The following is a 22,347-nucleotide window of genomic DNA, read 5'->3' on the forward strand; positions in this document are numbered from 1 at the left end:
AAATATATTTTGGAAGCTTACACAGAGGAATTCATAGCAGAAAAAAAAAATCCGTTACTATGGGAAGCATTTCAGGTTTTGTGATCCTTTGTGTGAAAGGCTGTGTCTTACAAAGCTTTTGCTACGTAACTGTAGTTGGATAAGTGTTGGTATCTGTAGACTTTAGGGACAAAAAAGAATAGTCTTGTCTGAATGAATACCTGCATGTGTTTCTTCACTCTGTTTCACCAGCTGTCTTTGTATTCATACCTGCTTGTTCATTCAAGTCTAGTATATCTTCTGGGAGTGCCTGGTTAGAAACAGCATTTCCTTCTACTGGAAGCTGTTGACTTTTCTGATAGTGCAATTATAGTGGTTAATATGGATCAATCTTGAAAATATTATTTTTATCTGATGGCAATTTTGTTTAGCTTTAACTACAGCCTTAGGGGGTGTTTAAATACTTCTGTGTTAGTGTGAAGACTAAGAATGTTTAGGTACTGCCTTTTTTTAATCCTCTCTGAAGATGCTAGTTCATGAAATATTCAAGTAGTCATATCCTTTGGATAAAGTAAAAGAGTCTCTTACAGGTATCATTAAAGACTTTTTAAATCCAGTCTTAAACTACAGGGAACATATGAGAAAATAAGGAATTTTAAATGTATTTTTTGTCATGTGCATTGTCACTAAGTAGAAAACTGAAGAATTTGGCTATGATATAATCCCACCTCTGTTTGCTATAAAAGAGGGAAGAAACCAGTTTTTTAGGCTAATTTGTACAGGATTCACGTGCATTGAGTTCTTTAAAAATACAGTGCCCTAGATTGGCAGTATGATCAGTCTACCTGGATGCATGAAATTGTTTTTAATAAAGTACATGCATTTATAATGCTGAGGTAATCAAGTATTCAAATCTGTGTTTGTTTTATCCTTTTAGCTCTGCTCTGCAAATCTTAAAATGAGTGGATTTAGATTTGTTTGCAATTCAGTACAAAAAAAATCCCTAAACTTGTATTTGGTTGTTTCTGCTAATGTAAGTCTCAAAGCACTGAAGTACTCTATCTACATAAAAACCCTACCAGGAATATTTCTTGGCTCAACTTCTTGGAAAACCTGGCTGAAAATAACAAATTTGTAAGAAAGTATAAAGTACCATTTCTAAGGGATGACATACTAAGGAACACATCAGTGTTCAAAGCAGTGCTGTTGAGTAGGTTTGAGTGCAACCTCTTTGGTTTATTGTTTCTCAAAACATACGCTTGCTAGTTTCCCAAAGCATGGGGTTTTTAATAGGAACAAATGTAATGGTGTGTATATATTAGTAACATGTGGGGACATCAATGATGTATTATTAAGAGTTTATTTGTGGACTATGTTCTGTGCTACCACGTGGCTTCCTTTCTTCTTTTTTTATTTCAGTATAAAATCAAAACTATTCAGGATTTGGTGAGTTTGAAAGGCTCAGATCGTCGCAATTTATTGCACTTCCTAGAAGATAAGAAATATGAAGAAGTTATGGCTGTCCTTGGCAGCTTTCCATATGTCACTATGGATATAAAACCACAGGGTGAGTGGGAAGTCCTTTTGTTCTGTGTATGTCACTCTTCTGACATTTTAATGGTCTGCTGGCAGTAAGCTTTTGGAGGATGCTGAAACACAACTCACTGCCATTTATGTATTTATGTGGCCTGGAAATTGCATACTTCTTTGGAGTGGTGGGTTCTCGTACATGAGAGTTACAGTCTGAGGAGATGAGTACATGGAAACATTCCATGGATTCCCAAGCCAGCAGTAGTTTCTCATACAGGAGCTTATCTGATATTTCGTCTATTGATTTTAATATTTCATGAGCAATGTGGAATTTTTGTTGAAATACCACTTTTATTACCTATCTTAAACAGTTATACTTATTCTGGAATTTACACTCAGCCTTCTCCAGCATGTAGAGTTCTTTGTGAGATTTTTGAGTTGGAGATCCTGATGACTACATATTCATGAATTCCTTTGTGATAATTCTTGTATAGTTTTTATATCTGGCAGAATTTGTCTGAGCTATGCTTAGCTACCTTTTGTGTGCACCATTTCAATGAATGTATAATGGTCTCCCTCTCTGAAAATTAGGTATATTGTTAAGCAGTTCCTGTTAGACAGCCTTGCAGTGGGAAGTGAATTGGTTCTGTGGTCTCCTTTTGTTTGTAGAAGAACAGTGCTAGTAAATTTGTGATATTTGAAAGGTTGTTCTAATTCTTGTTTCTAGTTTATATTGTCATTGTGATAGCAATGATCACATTCAAAATGTGATCTGCTTTGTTTCGGTAGCCTGATTGTAGTTTGGCTTATGTGGAGTCCTGTGAGAAGCAAGTGTTAGAGAAAATATCTGTTAAGGAAGCAAATGTTTGCTAATCTTGGTGTTTCTAAATGTTATTTGTGTTGTTTTTGGTGTTTGTTTGTTTGGTTTTTTTTAACAAATAAACAGAGGACTTTGTTATTGTAGCACAGGATTGTATATAGTCTTGTTAATCTGCTTAAAATTCAGTCTTGGAGTACCTCCCCATATTTTGGCAAACAACTATTTCCAGCCTCTAGTCTTCATTTGTCACACAGCTGCACTCAAGTGTGGTGTGGAGGATTAAACCATGCATATGCTTTTCTGTTTAGCTCAGTATTGCCATTATATAAAATATATATGTAAGACTAGTGAATAGTAAAACTGCTTCCTCAGAGAGGGACTGGAGGGGAATAAATAAAATGTCTACACTGGGACATAACTCTATTTCTCTCCTACCTGAGACATTCTCCAGTTTATAGGTTAGAGGTATAAACTCCTCAGTGGCTCTCCTGTGGGAGATGTTTGATGTTTGATGTTTTAGTTAAACTAATCATTGCTATTCTTTTATTTTTCTTTGCCTTCTCCTTAAAAAATAATTAAATGCATGATTGTTAATGTGGCATTGAAATTGAGTTGTTAATCATATGAAAGTCAGGAAAATGAAAATTATTATTCCCCAAACAAATATAACAGGGTCCCTCTGGTCATGTGTGGTATTTCATGTTTCTGAAGTTTAATGCTTTAATATATAATGCATGGTATTACAGGGTTATGGTTCCCACAGCAGCTATAACTTTGAATTTTCTAACTTTCATGCAATTAAAATTTCAAACTCAGTGTTGCGGTTTTATAGGTTGCTGAATTACCAGCCCTCGTTCTGATAGTATATTTGAAGTTGTAAGAGACTTACTAAATAATACTTTGTGATTATTTTTTGTTAAAAATTCTGGAATTTGAATGCTTACATTTAGAAGTAGCAGAAGCAATGTTTAATGGAGAAAAGGCTTTACAGAAGTCTAATAGATGTGTTGCTTTTCTTTTTGCACTAGTTTTGGATGATGAAGACAGCAACAACATTACAGTAGGTTCTCTTGTCACTGTTCTGGTCACACTAACAAGACAGACCATGGCAGTAAGTATTAAGAATACTTGTTCTTTCATGGTAACTGCAGGTATATCCTAAACAGGCATTTCTGGTTGTTTTGTAAACGTAACTGTAAGGTTAAGATTTGACATTGAGAACTTGTGCTCTTAATCCATCCTTATGGTTTTGTTTCGGAATGAGAAGGTTTTCCTGGAATAAAACCAAAGTTCAGTCTGACCCATTGCAGTTGTCTAGGGAACAGTAACAGAATATGGCAAGTGATACTGTTCTGAGGTTTGTAAACAACAGGAAAAGAGACGTTCAGAAACTTGGTTCTTGAACTAAAATAAAATATTCACTCAAGTCCTCAGGACAGTGTTTGATTTCACTTTATGTGGGCTCATAATGTTACAAATCTCTTGGGTGTTTTAGGCACTTTTATGAAAGAAACACAGTCCAGCAGAATGCAGAATATGTATAACTTAATACAAAGGAGGTACACCAGTGTCACGTGAAGAAAGTGGACTGCTGAGTTGGAAAGCGTGTGGCATAACCAAAACAGTACTACACCCTAGTAGTTAAACTTCTGACTTGTGCTTATTTTCTAGTTTAAAATGCAGTAATGGCTTTCTTTGAACAAAAAACTTTAATACACAGAACCCAAACTTTGATATGTCAAAGACTACAGTGTCAATTTTTGTGTGTGTACTCATGACATAATTGTCTAATTAAACAGAAGGTCTGAGTTACACCTCTAAGGTAAGGCACACAAGCCTAAGTATTACAGGGGAGATCAGACTATTGAAGCCAGTTGAGCAGAAAGTCTGTATATACAAGCTCCATGTGCTTATGCTGTGGTAGCTGAATGTACGGTAGGTAGAAAGTAAAAGCACTGTATCAATATTCTGGAATTGCAAAATGAAGTAAACTGAAAATTATGAGGATATTGAACGGTACTTAGAAACTAAAATGTCTAACAGCATATAGAAAATTCATTTAAGGTGTTTCCTGTGACCTCCACTGGGCAGTCTGGCATATAAACACATGACTGTAAAACTAGAGCTAGCCTTTTGTATGATGCACTTTTTTTGTGGTGGTATTTCCTATTTGCCCTCTTTATGTAAGACATCTCCTTGTCACTGTTTTGTTTGGGTGGGGTTTTTTTAATGGCATATAGTATATTTTGAAGAAAGAAATGCATTAAAAATTCCATTTACATAGAGATGTTCTATTTCACAGAATCCTAACATTGTGTTGTGTCCTAACGTTTCACATTTCTGGTTTGATTTGCTGTTCTGTGTCCCTGAGTAGCAGAACAGCTGTTGAAGTTTTTAATGCTCTGACAACTGGAACAGAATTAGCATTTTACTACTGCTTGCTTTTGTGATACAGGATTTCTGTGCTTTATAAAACAAGTAGATTCTTAGGAACAAGATGACATGTTGCTACTAAATTTTTTTATAGTACTAGTGATGGAAAAATCTGAGACCAAATGTTTGAAAGTGTTTAATTTTGATCTGTTAATCCCCTGTTGTGTCTGTCACTGATAAAAGAATTTGCCATAATGAGTAAAATATTCAGACCTGATCAAGGTGATTTAGTTTAAGTTAAATATGAAATAATAATTTGCTCTTTTGGTACAGAGATGCATTAGTAGTTTTCACATCTTTCTCTAACCAGGATGTGTTTGAAAAGGAACAGTCTATATGTGCAGCAGAAGAGCAACCAACAGAAGATGGGGTAAGTGAAGAGTGAATGCTCCTCTTGCTAATTAAAGAGACCTTTCTTTCACATCTTGAATTGCTAATTGTGCACTTCTCAAGTATTTTTTTCAGAAATGCCTACTGAAGTGTCCTTTGAGCTGTGCTTTCTAATTTTGGTTCTCAGCTTAAAATGCTTAAAGTACAGTTGAATGACTGAAATTTTATGAACAGAATAAATATTTTAATACTGCTTTCCTGCAGCAAGGAGATGCCAGCAAAGTTAAGAGCAAAGGATGGCAACAAAAGAATAAAGGAACCAAGAAAGCTTCAAAATCAAAGAAGAAGAAGCCATTGAAAAAGAAACCTGTGCCACCTTCATTACAACCACCAAAACAGCAGAAGCAAAAACAAGCTAATGGGGTAGCTCATAGATTCAATGATATTTATAATTTTATTCAGTTTTATCACTTGTAATCTCATGATGGGGGGGGGTTGTATCTGTGTCTTACATTTCAGTTTATGTTTTTGTGAAATGTGTCTTCTAAAACAGCATTTGTTTTCTTTACATTTAAAAATTTCTGGTGAAGTAATCAGGGAGCCACCATGGTAATGTTTGCTGTGACCTGCTGAAAGTTGCTCAACTCTTTTAGAAATTTGGCTTTATAGTCCCTTCTTATTATTAGTTCTTGTTATGCTGCCTTCTGGGAGGTGAATTGTTCTGTAAGTTCTGCTTTTTCTTTGAAGATAAAAACCAAAATGAGACTTTCTTGTGATAAATTAAGTATCTTCAGTAACTTTATGCTCCCACTTTATGGTGTTTCTCCACCTCATGGGCTGTGTTGTAGGTACTTTCTTAAGTTCTCTGTGATTTTCTTAAGACTTTATGAAATGCAGTTCCAGAGTCATAGAATGATTTGGGTTGAAAGATCATTTGTTAAAGGTCATTTCGTTCCAGCCCCTCTGCCATGGGCAGCGATGCCACTCACTAGATCAGTTTGCCCAGGGCCCCATCCAGTCTGGCCCTGAACACTTGCAGGGATGGGGCATCCAATCTGGGAATCAAATACTGTTTTTTCCTATTCCTGTTGCAAGTGCCATATGGAGAAGGAAAGTTGCTTCCTTCCTTCTCTTAGCAAATGAGGTGAAAAGGGTTAATCTTAACTGCAGACATAACTCTGTGACACAAGAAGACCATAGATCGTGCGACCTTAAGGCAGGTGCTGTGAATTCTGCGTACTACAGTAATGCAGACAAACTAAGTTAGAGGTGTTGGGTTTTTTTTTTCTTTCCCATTAGGAAGTTGTTGTGAAGGAAGAGGAGGAGGAGGTCTCGGATAAAGGAAGTGAATCTGAAGAAGAAGAAACAAACAGGGACTCTCAAAGCGAAAAAGATGATGGAAGCGACAGAGACTCTGACAGAGAGCAAGATGAGAAGCAAAACAAAGATGATGAAGCTGTAAGCCTTACTTTTTCTTGAAGGGTAATGTTGCCTTTGGGGTTGAGAGAAAATGCATTTTAATCCTCTAGCATTCCCTCAGGCTAGGCAACACTAGGATGAAGTAGTAATATCAATTCTCCAGAGGTTTTCAGACCTCATTCTGGTATAAGAGCTTTGTCATTGCGAGTTTGTTTCAGAGTGAGTAGCGAAGATTTTTGCAGCATAGTTGGAAAACTTAGAAATGACATGAGAAAAATGGCTAAACTTCAGAAGAAAACTGCAGTATTTCTTTCAGCTTAATTTGATTACTAGCTGCTGTAGATTTGTGACTTAAAGTCTCTCCCTTGAAATGTGTTCTTTACAGGCAGTGGCTTTTGCATGCTGCATAGTGCATACTAAGCATGCAGTAGTTGAACAAACTGTTTGCACAGGTGCTTACTAAACTCTAGTAACTGTCAAGTTAGTTGTTTGAAACCGTAATAGTAATTGAGAGCGAAACGCCATGGTGGTAGATCATTTCTGCACCACAGGTCTTTCAGTAGAAGACTTGAGTGACAGCTGAATGTGAATGGCCCATACAGGGTGAGATTAAGCTCATGATGGGAAAGGAATCATCAAACTTGTAATTAGGACTCTTATGGCTGAGATAGAGAGTGTTTATAGGTAGTGCTGCAGAACTGAGTTTTGAAGAATGTGTGTGAGCCCCACGGATCTGCTTTTTCCCTTTGTAATGTTTAGTATTGCACAAGAACTTGTCAAATGTTCCATTTTCATGGCCCATTTTCTGTCTTTTTAATGCAAAAGATGGTTAGTGCATAGTAATTCTTTAACCTTATCTTTGACAGGAGTGGCAAGAATTACAGCAAAGTATACAGAGAAAGGAACGAGCCCTTCTTGAAACGAAGTCAAAGATAACACATCCTGTTTACAGTCTTTTTTTTCCTGAGGTTAGTAATAAAAAACATTACAGTTGTGAAACATGAAAATGAATAATAATATAAATTAATTGATCTTTTTGTATTTTTACTGTAAATATTGGGCTTTTTAAAAAGCTTCATGCTTGGAAAAAAGATCTAGTATTAATTTTATAAAGTCTTAACTTATAAAATTAAACACTTTCAGATACTTTCCTAAAACCTTTTTCTTCATTATTTTTTCTACCCAGTTCTCAGAGACTTGCAAACCTGTATAAAATGTAAGGTGAAATGTTGGGGTGTTTTTAACTCTACATCTAACTCCAAGTGCCTGTGACTGGGGGAGGTCCTGACCCCTCCTGTGTTATGAGTAACGACCGGAGAGTTTGAGACTCATTTGGATCAGCGGGTAGTTTTGGCTTGCTGGCTGACTTCTGAACAGAGCAATGTGGTGGCTGCACAGTGTGCAGCTATGGAAGATGGGGTTGGTTGGCAAAGCTGTCTCTTTATACCACAGCATAGTCTGGAAGGGGCAGAAGCCAGCTGTGGAACAGTCTTTGCTATAGAGCTTGAAAACGTAAGTTCAAGTGTGGATGAGTATCAGAGGAAGGGATGTATTTGAGAGTGGTGACTCAGTATAGGCTGAGGTGTCTTTACAGCAGCCCTTGGTGTTGAAAGTATGTTCTGAGATACCAGTTTTTACTTGCATTAGCAGCTAGCCACTCAGTAGTTGTCTGAGAACTCTGTAACAGCAGTGGAACCTTGAAAAAGATGGGATTTTTCCAAGTGGAGAGTTTGTGTTCTGAGCAAGTAAGTTAAGTCCTTGGGGGTGACCAGATTGGAACCAGGAGGAAGGAGTATTTGGCCACGTTTTCTTTCCTGGCCAATGGTTCAGAGGTTTCCTTTGCTTCCTTGCAGTCTGAGTCAGGAAACTAATCTAGGATCTCTTCTCTGTTATCTCTTATCTCCAGTAAGGGGGGTGGGATGCAAGGCTTGTTCTTTCTCTTGTGGTTTAAAGAAGACAACTAAGGTGGGAAAGAATAGTAAAGCATGACTTAAAAAGGAAGATGCTGTGTATATTTGCTCCTCCTTCTCAATCCCCAGGGCTCTTTATGTCTATACCTTGTACAGCTTGTTGCATGTGCAAACATACTCCACTGTCCACATGCTTGTGATCACATTGTTCCTGCTTGTTTTACCTGCTAGCAGCATTAAAAAGCAAATTGTGGGAAGCAAGAGTTGTTGCTAAGGGCCCAGAGGGCAAATAAATTGTCTTCCTGAAGGCCTTAGCTGACACCTAGCTTTGTAATGGCTGCACTTAAAGCTGTATTTTCCTGCCAGTTAGGTGCGCTCCCATCTCTCAATACAGCTTCCAGCAGTACACCAGCATAACATGGAAAGGTGTACTGGCATTCTGCTCTTCTGACTGCCTTAGATCATGTCACATGTGCTGCAGAGTCTTAATACCTCCTTGCTGCCAAGGCAGCTGGCTTTGGTCACCAGTTGAAGCTCACAGACAATGAGCGCCATGCCCAGTGCCTCAGGGGTGCTGACTATTTGTATTTCTCTTTTACTGAAGTGAGGGTCCCTTCAGAGACTTTGCTTATACTTACTCTATATAAAGCTGCATAAGCTTCAGCTGTGTGTAACCAAGCTACATATGGGTTTTATGATAAAACCTAAATACAGCTTGCTGCTGAAAAGAAATCTAGGGCTGATCTGAATGCCTGAACTTGAAAGATACACACATATCCTCTCATGGTACTGCAGTTGTAAATTGTCCAACTTTTCTTCACTGATTTCGTGAAAGTTGAATGCAGCTGTATTTAGTGCTGTAGCTGTGGTTGGAGCATATTCAGATAGAGTTGATCTGCTACATCTGAAGAACAAAATCCATTGTACTCTGATTTGGTTTTTTTCCATCTATTATTTAGAGTATTATTTGTACTGTGGTCATGGCCAGTTCAGAGATACAAAAATAGAGATAAAATGCTGTATTCCAGAATATACAGATGTTTGAGGGTAGCTGAGCATAATATACCTGTTCTCAGGAGGCAGCCTTAATACTGTTTCATCCAAGTTTTGGGGCAGTTGATTGCTCTGCCAGAGATGTGTCTTTAATGTATGCAGGTTCCTAAATAATTATCTTGCTCCTGCATCCATGGATCCAGAAACTGCACAGATTGTAGTTTTGACATTTTTTAGGTAGAAACTGGCCTTGGTGTTCCAATTTCATGAACATACTGGTTCCCTGGCATGCCAAACCTTGCACCCATCTGTTAAAGGGCATTTTGCCCACTTGCCTGTTAGTTTGCCAGATTCTCACAGGCATAAACTTTAAATTCCACCCAATAAGCAAGACGAAAATGACAGTCCTGCACAATTGTCCTTTCTGTAAAAAAGTGATGGCACTTTGGGGTCAGGAGCTTTACTTCCAAAGAGTTAACTCTGTAGCGTCCTTTGAGCATTAGATCAGTGATTATCATTAGCACTGGTATTGCTTCCCCACTTGGCTGTTACTTTTACTAGCTTTTGTGAAAAGCCACTTGGTGGTTTTGATCTTTGTCTGTTTCCATCACTCTCAAGGGCAAGGAATTTTTATTGTTTTTCAAGAACAATGTATAGTAAGTCAGCACAGTGTTTTGGTAAAATCAAAAATGACATATTGATACAACTTCAGGTCCTTTTTATTATGGTCAGAGTCCTTATAGGCTTAAAATGGTGATTAGACATTTCTGTAATGGATCTTGCTTCTGTAGCTCTTGTTCATCTGTGCTATTTATACTGTTCATCTTTCTATTCCTAGAGGCCTCTTGGCTACGAAATAAACACTTTGACTGCATAAGAGTCTTCTTTGCTACTGCTGTCAAGAAGATTGACAATATATTTACTGTGGAAACTTAAAGATAAAATAACTTATGCCTTGTAATCACATGGGATGGTTTTTCTTAAAGAAAATCACTTGGAATAGTTGTAAAAAGGATTTAGAATTCTACACGTTCTGGTCCTAAATAGTATGTGAATAGGTTTTTGTCCTATTCTCTGTGCCCGTTCCAAAAACACAAGGGAATGCTGCTGCTTCACTGTGATGCTTTTGCTTTTATACACTTCAAAATGGGCATTTAACATGTTCCGTTAATTTTACATTTCTCTGTCGTGGGACTCAGGAGTGCTAATTGGTGTTTTTAGTTGTTGGTGTGAGTGTTTTGCTGTTGTAAATAGTTGAATATTTCAGTGAGATTGTGATAGTATAATAATTAGTCACTTCAAAAGAAAAAAGAAGTTAATTTGGCTTTTTAAATTTTTAAACATGCATGATTTAAATCTCAGATCACCAAACACTGGCTTCTGCAGTATTGAAAAAATCTAAAACTACTGAACTTTTAACTCTTCCAGTAGAGACAAAAATTCTTCAAATTCTGTATGTTAACAGCATTTGCTTCCCAACTGTGGAATTTAGAAGTTGCTTACTGATGGTGTTAAAAATCCACTGCATCCTTCATTTAGCACTTCTAATGCTGTTAGATTAAAAATGAAACAAAACAACCACTTTATATGGGACACTGAAGCAACTGCCTGATTGTTTTTGGTGTAAATGTATAAAAATTGGCTCCCTGGTTTGGAGCTTTGACTTGTAACTGAATAAGATGCACTTTTTAGGACTCTAGTTTGTTATAAACATGATGAGTTACCAAACCATCAGGGGTGGATAAAAGTTGGTTTGGAACACAGTTCAACATTTGGGTTGTCTAAAAATATTGTGTGTATTCCCCTTTTTCCCCTGAAGGGTAAGATTACGCTGTTGTGACTATTACCTATCTACTAAAATACTTCTTCATGACCATGTAGAAGTCTTCCCTCTTGTCCCTTACTGTTCTCACTTGTTTTAAAAAAAGGCTTAAGGAGGTGTAGGAACAGGAATGTGCTTTGCAGTACTAAACTATTTTTTTATAATACAAAGGTTTCAGCTTCTATTAAAACAAAGTGGATTTTGCCTAAAATGGGTGCCAGAGGGTTAATGAAAAAGGTGTAGCGTTTAAATGAAGAACAGTTGATGTTAAAAACTGTCTTTACCATTTAAGAATGGTTGTGTCTGTGCTGCTGAACTGCACCACAATCTTAAAATTCTGACTCCAGTTGAAGGAAAAAACCACTATTTTGGTACAGTGTTGCTGTCTTGTATGAAGGACAACACTAATTTAATTTAATTTAGTAACTCCACTTTATCATCTGCAATGGCAAAACCTTGAGACCTGTAGCTGTTTGGAAACCTGTGTGTGATAGGGGACAGTTGTTGGGCATCCTTTACAAATACAAATCAATATTGACTGATACTGAGTCGCTTCCTTGAAGTGACATCTCAGTGTATTCAAATGTCATTTTAATTTCTGGGGAGGGAGCAGTGGGACAGGGCATACTTGCCTGAAAAAGACTCTTCTGTGAAGAGTTCCTTATCTGTCTTTACACTTTCCTTGCTTTATGTGCTCAGCTTTTTATCCAGGTTGGATTTCTGTTGAAGGACCTAAGGTTGTTTTATCTTGCATGAAGTTGCTCATTAATCCTTAGTGGACACAATTCTTCAGGATGGTTCCATGTCCCACACGGTAACTTAAGTTGAATACATGGAAGGAAGCCTTTGGAGACCAGAAGTCACTTGTGATAACCTGTTTGCTTTCAGTGTGCAGTATACACCATGTATTTTATTCATGCACATCCAAGAGTTTAAAAAAGCCACCAGACACAAACTCTTCCTTTCTGTCTGTATTACAAAGAACAGTGAATCCTAACTACCTGTTAAAAAGTGTGGGGGCATCTTTTTCTATGACTTCAGTAATCCTGGTGGTTTTTTACTTTTGGTTTTTTTTTCCCTTTATGAAAGGAAAAACAAGAATGGTGGTGGCTGTATATTGCAGATCGGAAGGAGCAGATGTTAATATGTATGCCATATCACGTTTGTACACTTAAAGATAAAGAAGAGGTAAAGTACTTGGAGAGTTTTCTTTTTGGGGTATTACAGAACTCTGTTGAAGTATCTATGGTAGGCAAATACCTGTCGATTTTAATTTTTTTTGTACTTCTCTCTTAAGATGGAAAACAAATTTTATTCTGCTGATAAAAGTAGAGAAGTTCCTTTTAACTGTGAAAATTGATAGTGGAGAAAGAAAAAGTAATTTAAGACAACTTTGAAGTTTCTTCGTGTAATATGTTGGCTTTTTTTTCCCCCTGATATCAAAAGATGATGAAAACCAGTATTCATACACAGTGAAATTCCTGAATTTATTCAAATCATTAGAAATATTAAGTGTTCTCTTTCTGTACAGCAGAGACTGTTACAAATTAATTAGCTTTGGCTCTTATGGACTTTACTGAACCTGTAACCTTTGGCAGTGTTCTTCTTGCTACTTTTCTGAAAAATGAGGACCTAATGTATTTGTTCTTCCAAACTAGATATTATGTTCAATTTCAAATAACAGCAGAGTTAAGATAATACTTTAAGCAGACTAAATATTTTAACTGGTTTGGGTTTTTGAGGTTTAGCATACAGCAGGGTGAAATTGTGTACTTAATGTACTTACTTGGCCTAATTCAGGAAAAAATCAATGATTGAGTGACTCAGTGATTATTCAGCTTTTGTGGGAGGTATTGTGTCTGGGTATTGTGACTCTCTTCTGCAGGTGTTTTATTACATAGAGATATTCAAAGAAGTGTCCCTAGTAAGAAACGAAAACTTTCTATTATTCTGTACTAGTGTTTATTGTTCATTGGAGGACTCAGGTACTTGTTTCAATGTGTCATTTGAAAGCAGTAAGAACTTACAGTATGAAATCTCTTTTGTAGGTAGAGCTGAAGTTCCCAGCACCAGGCAAGCCTGGAAACTATCAGTACACAGTTTATTTAAGATCGGATTCATATATGGGATTGGACCAGATTAAACCATTGAAGGTGATGTTTGACTGTGTTATATATTTGTATTACATCAAAAGCTACTTCAAATGGTTATTACAAAACCAGAAGTCCTGTTTATAAGAATTAACCTGTCCTCATTTTAAAACAAGTGGGAAGGATGGACTTGCAAGTGGTTTCTGCCTAATGTCAGTAGTGGTAGTTTTATAATGGATTAAACGGGACTAAAATTTGTGATAATTCCTGTGTGTGTGTATTTTAATTCATGTTTTTCTAATGTTTATTCAGTTTCTGCAGTATGGTTGGCTGTGGCTTTTTATACCTTGAGGTTTGCCTTGCTATTTCACTGCCTTTCCTTAGTCCTAGATTCATCCAGTTAATGGGAAAAATCTGGCATGCCTTATTTCTGGAAGCAGTTCCTGGTTTTGTTTTTGGTTTGGGAATTGGGATGGGATTTGTTTTGCTATTTGGTTGGTTTTTTTAACTGTTATTTTGTGGTTTGCTTGTTTGTTTTGGGTGTGTGGATTTGTTTGTTTTCCCAAGTTGCTGTTTATTGTCTGTAACCTGTTTTTCCCCTCTCGTCTTTATCCTTGTCCAATTACAGCTGGAAGTTCATGAAGCAAAACCAGTGCCAGAAAATCACCCACAATGGGATACAGCAATAGAAGGTGATGAGGACCAGGAAGACAGTGAGGGCTTTGAAGACAGTTTTGAAGAGGAAGAGGAAGAGGAGGAAGATGACGATTAAACATACTATTGATTGACTACAATATCTGCACACACTGCAAGCTCTTGGTCTGACTGTGGAACTTGTACAATTAACCAAGAAACACAGTACAGAAGCTTTGAGAAGGCTGAGTTTAAATTTTCTTTACCAATTAAGAGTGCATTATGTAACTTCTCAGTGGAGGTGAAACAAATCTGTTACCGTTGATACACCTTGGAATATGCTTATGGCTCATTATAGCCTTCAAAGTGCAGGATGGTGCATTTGTTTCAATTGAAAATAAAAGCTTTTTTATTATAAATGTCCGAAAGTGTGGGCTATGTATTGTCTGATCAGTTTAGGGTCCAATTTAAATAAAAGGTACTATTAGCTAGGAGCAAACTTTCAATCAATTTTTCTGCATTAAGAATTTATTTTAGAAAATGTTTTGGTATATTTAACATTACAAATCTCTGTTGATTGAAACAACATTTGCTCAACTTTCAAACTTGATTGGTTCTGTGGTATTCATTAACTATTTTGCTGTGATACTGCTCACATCATTCATAGCTTTAAGAATCTGTTTTACTTAACTTGATCATTACAAATTGGCATCATATCCATTGCCACATTCCATATATTCTGGAGGGCTGCTTTTTTAGGACTGTTGCCTTTTTATGCCCAAGATTATAATGGAAATCATAAACTTTCTTGACTCTGCCATAGGATACTTATTAATGGCTTAAAACATTTTTAAGCCTTTATTTCATCAGATCAGCAGGAGATCTGAGTCTTTTGATAAACAGAATGTCTGTTAGTAATTTTGGGACCACGTGTTATGTAAGTTAGTGGCTTTTGTGTAATACCTTTATAAAAGGTACATGCTGAAAGCCGAAGTATATTCTTAATTCTGAATCTACCTGACACCGTCAGAAACATTTTAAGGGTAAAATACAACATGCAGAGAGGGCATGTTTTGTATCAGTTTTGAATTCCCATCAATAAACTGGACAATTTGATGGCTGTTTGCATTTGTAATAGCGTGCATCTTTGTCTGAAGTTGTTGGTTTGGTTTTTTTTCCTACCCCAGTCTTCTGCAAGGTTGTAAACAAGACAGTGATTCTGTTCCTACTCCTGTTAAAGAAAAAAAATCAAGTCTAATTAGAGAATAAATTCAGGGAGGAAAGCATCAGGGCTATTAGTGTATTCTGTGAGACTTGACAAAAGCCATGGATGGATTCTTCCTTTTCTTCCTCTGAATAAAACAGATGAAATGTTGCATTTCTATACTTCAGAAATACTTATGAGTGTTCTGCAAGTAGGAATAGACGCATTTCTGTTCCTTGTATTGAGCTATGAAAATACAATGCTGTAAAATGTGACAAATTCTCATGCAGGAAAATTTCCATCCTATAAAAATTGCCCAAAGCCAGAATTAGGTGCACAGTAATTTGTGACCTTGTTTGTTAGAAAGGGTTGTCACTTTAAGTGCAGATTTATATTGTTATATTCTTTGTAATTACAATAGATGCAAATAAAATGTGAAGATGTTCTAATGGGGTTATGGTATCTTTCAAAGTACTTCTGAAGTGCATTGTGCAGAAAAAAACTTGTAAACCAAGTGTCAGGTGTTCAAACTCAAGAAGGAAGGCTAGGTTTAAATTAAATGGCTTGTACACTTGGTGCCTTTTAACTCCAGCTTTAACTTGCAAAATACAGTAGAGAAATAACCACACAGAAGCTCTAGTTATATTCTGTAGGCTTTTGAGCCAAATACTGCATTGGTGAGAGAAATGATGATAAAGAGTCTGGTGACTCTTTCTAAAGCAAGTAGGCTAATTGAATGCTAAGATGACATTGTTCTGCCAGAACAACTCATAGTGAAAGTCTGCAGTAGTTAAAAGTAGGGGAGTGGCAATAGTCAGGAGGTAAAATTGATAATTAGAGTATTCTGGATGCATTGGGCTTGTGCTCTGACCACTGATCCCTAAATTTTGCTGTTAACAGTCAAGGTATATACTGGCAAGATGTGAATGCATTGAAATTATTTAAAAAAAAAAAAAAATCATGTCCCTGGTCTGAATACTGAACTGGTTTCTTCTTGAAGATTGAAGGTGACAGCTGGGATAACACTTTAAGTCTGCAAACCAGGGATAATTCTGTTGAGCCAACAAAGACTAAATCTAATACTTCAAAGGTGTGTCCCTTGTACAGTCAAGGTAACTTTGTGGAATAATGTGAGGAGAAAAAGTGGCATTATTGGAAATATTGATAATGTGAGAAAGACATGCTGACACTTTCTCTCATGGAAGTACCAGCTATGGAGTTGTGCATGGCTTTACACCACCTCCCAAGATAGATGTAGAGTGGGGCCACAGAGAAGAGCTTCACACAATTAAAGCAACTCATCTGCAGCTTCCCAGCATTATTGAGTTGTTGGTCTTCTGTTGCATGGTGTGTCCATTAATAACTATTTTTTGTTAACAGTATGCATGGTCTTTCAAACATAGATCAATTGCCTCCTGAATAACAGGTACCAGGATGGGTAAAACTACAGGAAGAAGCAGCGTTTTGCACTCACTGTTGTGTAAGCCTCACTTTTTGATGGCATTTAGGAAGCAATTTTGCCAATTTTCTACGTAAGTCTTCTGAAACTCTGGGCTAGTAACTGGAAAACAAAAAAAAGTTCTGGAAATAAAAGCTGCTTTCCTGCTGCACTCCCTGTGCAGTAGCAAAACTGGGAAGCAGCTACTGCTCTTTCAGCCTGAACAATTTGTTTCTGCCCTTTTGCTGTCGTGCTCCTTTGCCCCTTGTTCTAGGCCAGAGGAGGCAACGGCAGACCCTGGTTGTCCTTCCAAACCAGAGGTGCTGCAAATACCTTCAGGGCTTGTAGCACTTCCAAGGGGTAAAAATGGGACTTGGCTGGGCAGTGAGGAGGGTGATGCAGTGCGAGTGGCCCTGCTCATCCTGGCCCAGCTCAAGGGTAGGTGCAGGGTGCTGTGACTGCAGTTAGTAGAGGGAGGCACCATGAATTAGATTTAGGGCTGATAAATGCTGCTTGTTGAAGTAGGTAAGTTAGGCTAAAAGAAAGAAGTTACAAAAATGAGATTTTCTCATGGGTATTTTGTGTAATACGATTTAAAATTCTGCCTCCTCCTCCCACCAAACGTTGACATGGGTTGATTAATAGTAAATTAAGTAGTTAAATAACTGGCAAGTGTGTGTGAGTGGGAAAACCCTTGAGCTGTAGTGGAAGAGAAGGGCTTTTCTTGAGGAGCAGGCGCAGTTCCCGGCCGCGATCAGCAGGGGGAGGCAGGGGCATGGATTTCATCAGGAAACCCACGGATTTTCCCAGGGGATACCTATCGTAATTTGAGCTGTAGGTTTAGTTTTGTGCTCCCCCTGTCTGGAGGGGAAGAAGGCTTAGATGGAAGTTTCTTTGATCTATTTTTTTTTCTTTTCAAGAAATTATTGTTACATAGGCACTCTCCCCCGCCCTAATTTCTATGTGTTTTCTGTGATTTGTTTTACCCCAACCCCCTTGCTGACCATTTTAAACCTGCTGAAGGCAACCCATTTTAATATTGGAATTATTATACTATTGTTATTAAATTATTTTAAAATACAAACGTGAGGAAGGCAGAGCTTCCTTTCTTAGCTGTAATTGAGGTGTGAATGAGTCCATTTTGAGCTTTAAACATTGCTTTGCAATAGTTTTTGGGAAAGTGTGTGTGTAAGATGGTTGTTGTGAAGGTATCTGCACTTCAGCTGGGTTTTAAGCTCTGCAAAGGGAGGTACATGAGGTGGTTCCACCGTGGGGATGCCCCTACCATGAAGAGCTGATTTATGGGGTACCTGGGGAGCCTTGTGGGCGCCCACAGCACGCTGTGATCACTCACGTTTTAAATGATTTGCAGACAAACATGTAAAAATGCCCCTGGCAGCAGCATCTTTAAAATCTCTTTTCTTAGGGTTTGTTGAGGGCTTGGCAGAGCACCCAGGTGCTGGATTAAAGCAGGTGCTTGTTGGGAAGGCAGAGAAGGGGGAACTGGGTGGCTCGTGTTCAGTATTGAACTCTAGCTGAGATATCAAATTTGTTCACACTACATCTATTGATATTCATGGTTGCACCTAATTTCATTCACACCATGATCTTTTGTTTTAAGATGCAGCTTGAGCCAATGCAGACACTATTGAGTTGGTAGAAATAACTTTGTGCCAAAATTGTTTGTATTTTTCATTCAGTTCAATAACAGAACTATTACTGGCAATGAAACCTATTAATAAATCTAGTTAGCACAATGGATTGTAAAGCTTATGATATTATTTTTGAAGCCAAATTGCATACACTCTTACCTAGAAGTTGATTTCTAATGTGTGCTGAATCAGGAAGCACTGAATAATTTTCAGCCTTTCATTGTGTGTAAACCACATATATGCTCTAACCATTAAACAGGGAAGATGTTACATTTACATTGCATGTGTGGAATTTAACAGCACAAAAGAGACTGCATGGACCACCTTGAGCAACTGTTTTAAATTCATCCACCTTTACTTTAAAATTGGGTGTGAGTGTTTTCTTTTTATGCAAGCAACATAGCTAGATGCTTCATGGCATGGAGGCATTCCGGGGAGAAACCCTGGAAGAGCTGAACATCTAGTAGGTATCTCCTGCAGGGTAGTCCCTGAGCTGGAAGAGCCCCAATGCCTCTGGGGCGTTCCTGGTCCCACATGGGCCAGTGAGGATCACCCAGGCATTGCTTTTGGCTTTGCTGGGGCGTGGTTATTAGGTGCTCCAAAGTCCAGGCTGGTATGAGGCCACCTTTAACTTAAGGTAGCTGAAAATGCAATGCTGCTTTTGCTGTGAAAGATTGTCCTGGTTTTCAGGCATGGTTTTCCTTCACTGGAATTGTTCATGTGTATGCCACAGATACAGCATCTTTTGTAGCCTTTATACCCTGTAGCATTGAATTCCATTAACCCACTCTGCCCTCTCTGATGGATACACCCCCCAAATATAAGCAGGGATCAGAATGAGGCCATACTCACCAATATGCCAGGCTGATGCTTCCTGCAGCTGGAGAACAGGATAGCAGTGACAGTGAGACTTTGTCTTCCACCTCCGAGCATCCAAACTGAGATGTCCAGGTTTATTTGGCTGCCATCCTCCCATTGAGGAGACACTTGCAGAGCGGGAGGTGTGAAAGGCCAGTGGTGAATTGTTTACTGGGTGTTTTGTTTTTTCCTTGCCAGCACACAACCCTTTCTCTGTGCCCAGATCACAGCTATGGAATTTGTGCTTCCTAATAAATGCATGTGCAGTAAATTAAACTCAAATTGAATGACCAATTTCCTCACCACTGAAACTCCATTAATTACTATGTGTAAATCACACTGGCTGAGATTAGGTTATAATGGCTGTGAAATAGACACAGACCATGACAGGGTGGTGAGATTTGGAGGCCCAGGTGACAATCTGTTTGGTCCCTTGAAATTAGACAGCTCTTACTTCATTTTGCAGCCAGCTGTTGGTCCACCCATATGGCCCAGCTGTACAGGTCCCTCTGGATCAAGTCCGATTCCAGAGAGCCTGTTGGTGTCTTGGCCTCACATACAAGGCAGTGGGTGTCAGCCTCCCAGCACAAGGCGATTTGAGCAACCTCATTTACATCATTAGCTGTCCTTAACATCCTGGGGCAGAAGGGAGTGCTGCATACAGGTATTTCTTCCTGAAGTTATGAGGATTTACTCTTCACAGTTAACTTCCCCACATAAGGTTTTATCTTGGTTGTATCTTTTTATGGTTCCCTCCTGATGTAGATTTGTTAGGTGTATTTGATCTCTTTTTTATTTTTTTTACCTCCTTCTTTCAGTCGGGACTGAGGAGTTCATTCAGAAGATGAAAAGCTGCCTCATTATATTTTACATTTGAATTCATATTTAATCTATAGTATGTACACTAAAAATTACTGGTTATTTGAAATATGAGGATGACTATACATGGGCTCTTCATTCTTCTTCTGTCCCACCTCTCAGCAAGCTTGTAAGACTTGGAGGTGATCAGGCAGGGCAGCTGGGGCTGGACCTCGCAGTGGGGTGCAAGTGGTCTATGTCACCTGCTTGTCCCCCAGGCCATCCCCATCCTGAGAACCAGCCACAGGAGGGGTCAGGCTCTTTTAGATGTATGAAGAACCTCTTCTCTCCATTGTTGTTCTTGCCTGGTAGCCATGGAATTCAGGATAATGGCCCCCACCATGTGAAGGATTGTCTCCTGGAAAGGGGGTGTGGGATGGGGGTGGCTGGGCACTGGTACAATTAGGTGTGGTGACCCTGGAGCTGGCTCTGCCAGGCACACAGCAACAGGCAGGGTGCTGCATGGAGCACTGTGGGTGCAATGAGACAAGGAGAGAGAGGGATGGGTGGCCAGGTTAGGGGGATCATCTTTGTTATGAGCTCAGTAGAAGACAGAAGAGAAATAATTGGGATGAAAGCAGCTTAGTTTGTCCAGTCCATTGCTGCCTTGCAACATCAATGCTGACATTATCCCTGCATAGTGTGCCTCTAACCTCTTCTTCCAAATCTGATGCCTTGAGTGGTGCCTGTGGGATGTCACTGGGGTGTCAGTGCCCAGCAGCAGCTCCAGCTGCCTGCACACTCCCAGACAGCACTGCCCAGCACAGCATCTTCCATGCTCGCTGCTAAAAGCCCATTAAAACACAAAATAGAGTAATATTCTTCAAACCCCACTGTCTCTTGAAGGGGAAGCACGGACCTCTTGGTCAAATGTGAGCCTGGGAGACTTGCAGGAGTGAGCAATTAATCACCACACTGCTTTGAATCTTTATGTAAGTGCTCAGTGTTAAACATTACAGCAGCACTGATGTGGAAGCTGACACCAGCCTTTGCAAGCCAGGTCTCTGTAGATGCGAGGTTGCAGGCTAGGCAATAACAAAATAGTACAGCTTGTTAGACACAGGCAAGGCTTTTTGGTATGCACATCATGCCAGCCTCAAAAATGATGTACGTGTCAAAATAGCAGAGGAGGGAAAATAGGAAGAAAACCCTAAAATTAAGCCTTTTATTTGAAAGATATCACTACTAAAATTAGATTAGTTTTATAATAACCACAATATGATTTCTGAAGGTTAGCATGTGAGCAATTAATCAGCTAGCTCAGAATACCACTGGGAAGTATGTTTTGGTTCTGGGGGGGTTTCCCCTTTTTTTTTCTGTTGGCAGCTATTCCACATCTGAAAAAAAGAAAAAGCCTTCTCTGGCATACAGCAGAGGTCACTTGAGGAGTTCAAACCTCCTTTGCTGGGTCAGACAACTGCTCACCCATGAGAGGATCCAACACGTGTCTGCAGAGGTACGTGTGGATGGAGGACAACAGAGTCTGTCCTGGGATTCTGAATTTCGTGTGACTTTGGGGTGCTTTAGGGCTAAACTGTACTAAAGTACTTCCCCACCACCCAGTAAAATAAAGTCCAGATACAGATTATCCACAGAAGCTGAGTGCTGAAATTTTGCTATATTTCTGATCTCTGCTAGTACTACTTTTTTGTTAAAGAAAAGTCAGAGATGGTGTCAGCTTCCTTAGGCAGGCAAACGTGTAGGCACCAGAGCTGCCTGGGCGGCTGCACAGCTCCATTTCAGGTGGGCTGCAGGACAGCCCTGCTGCCTGGCTCTGCTCACAGGTATCATCACAGCCCTTGTGCTGGGCACCCTGTGCTTCTCCCCACCACCACTGACCTCCAGCGTGTTTATGGAGAGGGATCTCTCTATTCCCTCCTGGGGCCATGCACAATGTACCCTGAGCAGAAAATGGCCTTTGCGGCCGGTGTCGGAGGCGGTGCTTTGACACACCGGCCAAGGAGGGACACCCCCGTCCCATGTGCCCATCTGGCAGGTTTTTGGCAAGTGGAGCGCTGCGCTTCTCTTCCTAAATCCATGCTGATCGCTGATGTACGCTATTCCACCCAGGCTCCCCTTCCCTCCTTCAAGAGCCGTGAAATTTGAGCCCTTGGTTCAACAGGCTCTAAACTGCCCCGAGGTTCGGCTCCCGGGGAGGGTCTGCCCCTCCTCCGTCGTACAAGCAGATGCTGTGTGGGGAAGTTTCTCGACTGAGTTTGTATGCAAACAACATACAGATCCTGACTGCTGATGGCTATCCAACTCCCTGGCAAATTAAAATCTATAAACTATGCTGGCATATGTAATTTAAAAAATAGCTATGCTATAGTATGGCTATGCATGCGTATTGACTAAAAATAGCACTTGCCAAGAGAAAA

At 39.1% G+C, this 22,347-nt stretch overlaps 1 protein-coding gene across 1 annotated transcript in view; it reads left to right on the forward strand.

Annotated features, from left to right (window-relative positions):
- Nucleotides 1-15,087, forward strand: part of SEC63 (SEC63 homolog, protein translocation regulator) — a 60,017-nt gene extending 44,930 nt beyond the window's left edge. The window contains exons 13-21 of the mRNA XM_069011029.1: nucleotides 1,399-1,546; nucleotides 3,358-3,440; nucleotides 5,073-5,132; nucleotides 5,357-5,515; nucleotides 6,392-6,550; nucleotides 7,378-7,479; nucleotides 12,326-12,424; nucleotides 13,285-13,389; nucleotides 13,955-15,087. Of these exons, the coding sequence (XP_068867130.1) occupies nucleotides 1,399-1,546; nucleotides 3,358-3,440; nucleotides 5,073-5,132; nucleotides 5,357-5,515; nucleotides 6,392-6,550; nucleotides 7,378-7,479; nucleotides 12,326-12,424; nucleotides 13,285-13,389; nucleotides 13,955-14,098 (1,059 nt within the window). The 3' untranslated portion in view covers nucleotides 14,099-15,087. The remainder of the gene's footprint in view (nucleotides 1-1,398; nucleotides 1,547-3,357; nucleotides 3,441-5,072; nucleotides 5,133-5,356; nucleotides 5,516-6,391; nucleotides 6,551-7,377; nucleotides 7,480-12,325; nucleotides 12,425-13,284; nucleotides 13,390-13,954) is intronic.
- The last annotated feature ends 7,260 nt before the right edge of the window (nucleotides 15,088-22,347 follow it).

The sequence above is a fragment of the Aphelocoma coerulescens genome, chromosome 3 (assembly GCF_041296385.1).
Source record: "Aphelocoma coerulescens isolate FSJ_1873_10779 chromosome 3, UR_Acoe_1.0, whole genome shotgun sequence".
Taxonomy (NCBI): domain Eukaryota; kingdom Metazoa; phylum Chordata; class Aves; order Passeriformes; family Corvidae; genus Aphelocoma; species Aphelocoma coerulescens.